Source organism: Palaemon carinicauda, chromosome 3, assembly GCF_036898095.1.
Source record: "Palaemon carinicauda isolate YSFRI2023 chromosome 3, ASM3689809v2, whole genome shotgun sequence".
NCBI classification, from domain to species: Eukaryota; Metazoa; Arthropoda; class Malacostraca; order Decapoda; family Palaemonidae; genus Palaemon; species Palaemon carinicauda.
In genome coordinates this window covers 172,532,386-172,539,885 of record NC_090727.1, presented here as the reverse complement: position 1 = coordinate 172,539,885, position 7,500 = coordinate 172,532,386, and the positions used below count along the sequence as shown (strand labels likewise).

General features: G+C 45.1%; 1 protein-coding gene across 1 annotated transcript; it reads right to left on the bottom strand.

Annotated features, from left to right (window-relative positions):
• Positions 1-6,113: 6,113 nt before the first annotated feature.
• On the bottom strand, positions 6,114-7,453 carry LOC137638056 (cuticle protein AM1159-like). The gene is made up of 3 exons (XM_068370152.1): positions 7,349-7,453; positions 6,749-6,945; positions 6,114-6,353 (listed from the first exon to the last, which is right to left on the bottom strand). Exons 1-3 carry the CDS (start codon positions 7,355-7,357, stop codon positions 6,179-6,181), a joined length of 381 nt encoding a protein of 126 aa, XP_068226253.1. The 5' UTR covers positions 7,358-7,453; the 3' UTR covers positions 6,114-6,178.
• Between the last annotated feature and the right edge of the window lie 47 nt (positions 7,454-7,500).

Below are 7,500 nucleotides of genomic sequence, written 5' to 3'. Positions count from 1 at the left end.
TAAGTTTATTAAAGAACACTCTCCTTTATATACAAAACCTCAAGGCAACAGGCAAAAACATGTTCGAGAAAATGACAATGTTACATAGGCGACACGCAGACATGTCTATTCTGGTTCTTTTTAGTGCGAGGGAAGAGCGCAGCTACAAGCATAATATATACAAAATAATTTATGTACGATCGTGTGACACACGGTTGGTACATGGCTCCCCCCCTAAAAATGACATACTGTACATGTTAAATAGAGCGCCCTGCTCTAGAGAGGCGAACTGTAGGCGGGTCATCTGGCAGTAGATAAGCAGGTTTTAGACGATCAATGGAGACCCAGTCTTCTTTGCCACAAGTCTTTAGTAGGAATGCTTTCGGACTGCGTCAGATCACAAGGAAAGGTCCCGTGTAAGGGGGCGTTAGCGGTGGCTTGGTAGTGTCGTTGCGCAGGAAGACGTGCGTTGCAGAATGTAAGTCTGTTAGTATGTGATACTTCGCTGGGGGCTTGTAAGTCTGGCGGCACAGAGTAAATTTTCCCACGACGTGACGTATGCGCTGGAGATCGTCGGAGGAGGTTGTAGAAGGAAACAATTTGGCCGGGACGACCAACGGGTCGCCATACACCATTTCAGCGGCCGAGACGTCGAGGGCGTCTTTAGGAGTGGTCCTTAGTCCCAGGAGGACCCAGGGAAGCTTAGTAAACCAGTTTGAATCCTTTCAGCGGGACATCAAAGCTGCTTTGAGGGTGCGATGAAAACGTTCAACCATTCCATTGGCAGCGGGGTTGTAGGCCGTTGTCTGATGTAGGGTGATGCCCAGGAGATTCGCTAATGATGTCCACAATTGAGAGGTGAAAGTGGTTCCTCTGTCAGAAGCAATATGCTCAGGGATACCAAATCTTGCAATCTATCCTGAGAGTAAGGCAGATGTACATGAGATGGACGTTGCAGTTTCCATGGGAATGGCTTCAGGCCAACGGGTGGAACGGTCGATGACGGTAAACAGGTAACGATGTCCCTGTGATGTGGGTAGGGGGCCTACAACGTCAACGTGAATGTGTGCGAAACGACGCTGAGGTTGAGGAAAGGTGCCCACTCCTGAATCCGTGTGTCGATGTACTTTGGAAGTTTGGCAAGAAGTAGAGGCGCGGACCCAATCCTTAGCATCCTTAGAAATGCCGTGCCAAATGAAATTTGCCTTCAGCAGCAGTGCAGTAGAACGGCACGAGGGATGTGAAAGGCTGTGAATGAAATCAAACACCTGTCGGCGCATGGGAGCAGGAATCCAAGGTTGTGGTCTGCCAGTACTGACGTCACAGAGGAGGGTGGTGTTGGAGTCGTCGAGGTGGAAGTCTTCCCAACGGAGGGATGTGCAGGATGTTCTACATGCTTGATATTCTGGATCCTGTCGTTGGGCTTCAGCCAGGGCATTGTAATCCAATCCCAGTTGAACAGCAGCCAACATGTTTCTTGACAGGGCATCGGCAACGGGATTCATTTTCCCAGGGACATATTGAAGGGTGCAATTGTATTCAGCCACGGCGGAGAGATGTCGGCATTGCCGGGCGGACCTGTCGTCAGACTGTCGAGTAAAGGCGTGCACCAGAGGCATGTGGTCTGTACGAATGACGAAGGGCGTACCTTCTAAGAAATGACGAAAGTGACGGACAGCCAAGTGCACCGCCAGCAATTCTCAATCGAAGGTAGAATAGCCCGATTCTGCCTTGGACTGTTTTCTGCTGAAGAAGGCCAATGGGCGGGGTGAGCCGTTGACCACCTGCTCGAGTAGTGCACCTATAGCGACGTCGCTGGCATCGGTGGAGAGAAGGAGAGGTGCATGTGGGATAGGAAAAGTGAGAGCCGCAGCAGATGATAGGGCCTTCTTTGCATTGCAGAAGGCTGCTTCTTGAAGGGAACCCCACTTCAGGTCCTTTAGCTTGCCCTTGAGGGAGGTGTAGAGGGGAGCAAGAGTGGCGGCAATGGCTGGCAGAAAACGGTGATAATAGTTGATCATGCCCAAGAACTCCTGTAGAGCTTTGACGGTCGAGGGCGCGGGGAAGTTCTGAACGGCTGCTACCTTCTCAGGGAGGGGATGGACTCCTTCAGGAGTGATGCGGTGCCCTAAGAACGACACTTCGTTGGCGCCAAAGGTACACTTGTCGTACCGGACTACAAGGCCATTTTGTTGCAGGCGGTCGAGCACGATGCGCAGGTGACGGAGGTGTTCCTCTTTTGAGGAGGAGAACACAAGTATGTCGTCCACATAACATACACAGAAAAGGAGGTCCCCTAAGATGCCATCCATGAGACGTTGAAACGTTGCCCCAGCATTACGAAGGCCAAAACAGGAGTAATTGAAGGTGTATGTACCAAACGGAGTGGTAATGGCAGTCTTGGGGATGTCTTCTGGGTTCATAGGTACCTGATAATACCCCTTCAGGAGATCGAGCGTTGAGAAAACCTTTGCTTTGTGCAGGTAGGAGGTCACGTCGGCAATGTTTGGGAGGGGCTAGAGATCCGGTTCTGTTTGCATGTTCAGGCGCCTGTAATCCCTGCACGGACGGAGGGAGCCGTCTTTCTTCAGAACGATGTGTAAGGGTGACGACCATGGGCTGGAGGCCTTTTGGCAAAGGCCCATTTCCTCCATTTCGGCGAACGTCTGTTTGGCGGCTGCCAATCGTTCCAGTGCCAGACGTCTGAATTTTGCGAAGACTGGGGGTCCGTTCGTCTTGATATGGTGATAAATACCGTGCTTGGCAGGAACCGTGGGCGTTTGGCGAAGTTCTGGACGGAAAACTTCCGGGTACGACGTGAGGAGTTGTGCGTAGTCATCCGTGGGTGCGCTGATGTGGAGAGCAAGGTAGGAGGGGGCGGGTTGAAGAGGTGTCGACAAGTACGAGTCTGCATTGACCAATCGTTGGTGGGCGACATCGACCAGAAGGTGGAAATGAGAGAGGAAATCCGCACCGAGGATTGGCATTGTGACGTCAGCAACAAGAAACTTCCAATTAAATTTACCGTTTCCAACCGATAGTGTGAAGTTCTCGTAACCGTAGGTGGGTATCGCAGATCCGTTGGCAGCTACCAAGCGGACGTCGGCAGATGAAGACAGACTACGTCGTGTCTTGAAGAGTTTCCTTGGCAAAAGAGAACGACAAGCACCCGTGTCTACCAAAAATCGCACGCCCTTTCCTGCATCATGTAAAAAGAAAAGATTAGAAACACGGAAGGCCACCGCCACGAGCGATGGCCTACTTACACGTTTTTTGGCCACTGACAATCCTCGGCACATTCCTTCGCGGTTGCCCCGAATCTGAAGTGGTAGTAGCAAAACTGCGGCGGATGGGAGGCAGTAAGTGGCTGTAGAAGTCGTTTGTTGGGGCGCGAGCGATTGTTGGGTGGTGGGTGGCTTTTTCGCCGCTTCGGCACGTCACGGGGTAGGCGTGTATGTCCTACGGCATTCATGTAAGCTTCGGTTGACGTTGAATAGGCATCCTCTTCGTCAGGGGTGGAGGCGTTGATGGAGGTCTTGAAGTGGCTGTCCATAAGGGCGTCAGCTTTGGTCATCAAGTCCTTTATGGGTAAACTATCGACATCGGGCATGGCAGCGCGTATAGGTACGGGTAAACGGCGTATCCAAAGGGCACGAAGTAGGTTCACCTCACGAGGAGAGCCGTCTGCGGCAGGTTGAAGGCGAGCGATACTGGTCATTTCTCTGAGGACAAGCGAAGCCCTTTGGTCCCCCAATGGTTGTTGAGAGAGCTGAAAAAGCTTTGCTATATGGGCGGCTGGCGACGGCGAGTACTGCTGCAGAAGGTATGTTTTGAGGGCAACATATGCTATTGGGGTGTCTCCTTGTTCACAAAGCCAGTTGGATATTTCTGGGAAGGTGTCCTCGGGTATCGCCGCGAGAACATAATCTGCTTTGGTGGTTGAGCGAGTCACGCCGTTGATGCGAAACTGGACTTCTGCGCGCTGAAACCGAGCAAACGCCTCTCCGCTGGCGAACGGTGAAAGTTTCAATCGAACAGCCGCTGCGCCAACTTCTGTACAGTCCGTCATAGTACCAACGATGGAGGGGCGAAGGGGGTGGGGGTCGAAGGCGGTGGGAGCGAGTCGACTTCTGGGTCCACCAATGTGACGGCCGAGAGAAAGGTTATGACTCAAAGGCAGGATGTAATCAACTGAGTAAGTTTATTAAAGAACACTCTCCTTTATATACAAAACCTCAAGACAACAGGCAAAAACATGTTCGAGAAAATGACAATGTTACATAGGCGACATGCAGACATGTCTATTCTGTTTCTTTTTAGTGCGAGGGAAGAGCGCAGCTAGAAGCATAATATATACAAAATAATTTATGTACGATCGTGTGACACACGGTTGGTACAAATGTAAGAAACATTAGATTGGCAGAGATCGTTTGGCAATCAAACGACTGAGAAACTATAAGTCACCAGAAATCGATGGCATTGCCCCTGAAATGTTGAAGGCTGATGAGATCCAAACACTCATTGTGTTCAATGAATTATTCAATCATATGTAGCGAGATAATGTCACGCCTTTTGAATGGAAAAAGAAAGGGATTGTTGTTACAGTACCCAAGAAGGGAGATGTGAGCAATTGTGGGAATTGGTGAGATCCCATTGTCCCCAGTAGGTATGAAATATTTGTCCAAGCTAATATCTAATAGAATATAACCTGCAATAGACAGAAAACTTCGAAAAGAGCAAACAGGTTTCAAATAAGGTAGGAGATGTGACGATCAAGTTTTTCTTCTATGACATATAGCTCAGAAGTATAACAAACTAAAATCACTTCTTGTTTTATACTCTGTGTATTTTGAGAAAGCTTTTGGTAGTATTTCACGTAGTATGCTATAAAAGATTCTGAGGCACTCTAGGATACCAGAAAAGCTTTTAAACATCATATATAATGGAAAGGCATAGTGGAACTTATTGTAGGGTAAGAGTTGATGGTATTCTTACAGATGCATTTGGAATCAAGACTGGACTACTACAAGGTGGAGTGCTATCCCCTCCACTGTCTATCAAGGTAATTGATTATGTTATGAATAAAGTAATGCAAGGAATGACTAATGGCATTCAATGGAAAGAGAACCAGGCGATTATGTGATCTTGAATGTGCGGATATAGTTTCAATTGCCCCTACAATGGATAAAATGCAGGAAATGATTAATAGGTTAGTATTGGAGGGGAGAAAGGCTGGATCGGTTATCAACGAGAGAAAGAGTAAGGTCAGGCTGATTCAGAGTGGTGATCAGAACAACTTTTTTATCAGTGGAGTAATATTACCCAACTCAAACAATTTCAAATATTTAGGAACCGACATTACCAGAAATGGATCACTAGTTACAGACTTCAATAAATGAGTGAATCATACATTACTGGGGTTCTACATTGCAATAATAACATTATAATAGTCCTAAAGGATGTTGAAATAAACTTAATTATTTTCTATGATTGATGTTATCCGTCATTATTCTTCCATGAAGAACCCTTACCACTCCTGTTTTCAGTCTCTGTCCTATTGTCTGATGTCTGTCAGTGTAGTCTATGCCAAATCCTTTTCTTTCTAATTGATCCTTCGTGAAGGAGTATTCTAATTGATAATTGATAACAGAAATAGTTTTGATTGAGTAGATTCCTTGGCGTGTTTTCATTTTTCTATTTTCAGATGTCTTTACTACTTTCTATTTACTATTCTTTCTATTCTTTTATAACAAACATCGACTGATACAGAAGTGAAACAGTATTGCTCCATTTCAAGGTATCTCCTTCAACCTAAATGTTGTATTATTATTTCGAGATAACATTCAATGCCTAATTTTTCAAATACCTCATAAAGATAAATTTTGATACAAGTAAAACAAGAAATTATTAGGAATTTTATTGATTTTCATTCCATAATAGTATATTATCAGTTATCATACCTCGTGAAATTTGCATCTGTGGTATCCCACATCTATATAAAGACTTGTTCTAATTTGAAATATTTATTGCCATTTATAAGCATTTTTTTTTAACATAAACATTGTAAAAATGTCCCTGCACCCAGACGACAACCTTCCTTTTAAAATCAATTATGATATATAGACACCAAAATTTGTTCCACCATTTCAATTTATTATAGTTTTTTATGACAGGAGGGATTTATTTTCAGCATCGTGAATTACTTCTCGAAGGTGATTCCTGCAGCTCTCTGTTCCTCTGCAATCCTGAGAAGTTCAATGACGTGGGCGGGGGTTGGGTGGGGGGTGGGAAGGAAGGGAGACTCGGCACGGAAGCCATTTTCGTCAGCCACGTACCTCACCTCCACGAAGCCGCTGCCATCACTCAGTGGGTAACTGGAAGGAAATTCAAAGCTTAACAATGTTTCCATTTATCATATAAATAGAGGTTCTATCTGTAAGGTGATGAGATTGTCAATATAAATATATCAGAGAAGATATATTGTAAATATAGATAAAATGTGTTATTGATTAATGCAAAATAGTTTTCTGAGTAAGCAAACTACGGCAAGTTTCTTTTATGGGTTTACATGGCACAAGAATTTGCAAAAGTTATTTTTCAGAGTTGGTATTGGTTAAGAATATTAAAATCCCTTATTCCATAGATTTGAGCAAGAATTACTAGAATGTTTTATATCCTAATAAAACCAACAATGAGAATAAATCTTATATTAGTTGGCTACACAGTTGGTTTTTGGCTACCGATATTGTAGAGTGAAGAAAACTCCTACCTGTAAGATCCTTCAATGTTAGACTGTCCCTGAGACCCTTGGACTCCTGCAGCCTGAGCTGTGATGCCGTTGTCGGCCTCAAAGACGTAGCTGAAGGTTCCATCTCCGTTGTCGACGCGTTCGTCGCGAGTGATTGCGATCGGATCCTGGAATTGGGGGGCGGCCAAGGCCACGCTGACGATGCAAGCGAAGATGATCTGAAGGGGAAGGAAAATGAGAAATGAATGATAACACATCGAGTTAGAAAAAGATTTATTGAGGCCTGACAATTTGAAGCCTATGACCAAAGAATTTAAAATCACATTATATTTACTACTCTGTAAGACCTAAACCCTTCTAAATATGTCTTATGGGAATTATTAAAAAACATAGCATATCTGTTTCCAATGTTAATTTCTACTTTCATAATTTGAATTAATCTAAACCTTTGGTTCTCTGAAATTCAAATCTTAAGTGTTTCAACCTTCTAAAAGGCACAAAGCTCCTTAATGCTATGCATGATCCTCATAATTATCCATCTAGAGGCAGTAATAATCAAGAATCGAAAGGCTGACCATAGAGACTTTCAAAGATACTCTTTGGACATTTGCTGACACTCACAGTCTTCATGATGATGTTGCTGGCAGGAGGATTCACCGAGAACTGGTGATGGTGAAACCGAGTCCCTCCTTTTTATACCCGAGACCAGAGTTACCTCTCCTCAGTATCCCTTCCATCAAGGACCCTCCACGCTCATGCATTTTCTTTTTGGC

Bases quoted from the DNA above. Each gene is read 5' to 3' on its own strand.
- LOC137638056 (XM_068370152.1), bottom strand. The intron at 6,354-6,748 runs GTAGGAGTTTTC...ATTTCCTTCCAG, and splicing joins AACATTGAAGGATCTTACAG to TTACCCACTGAGTGATGGCA.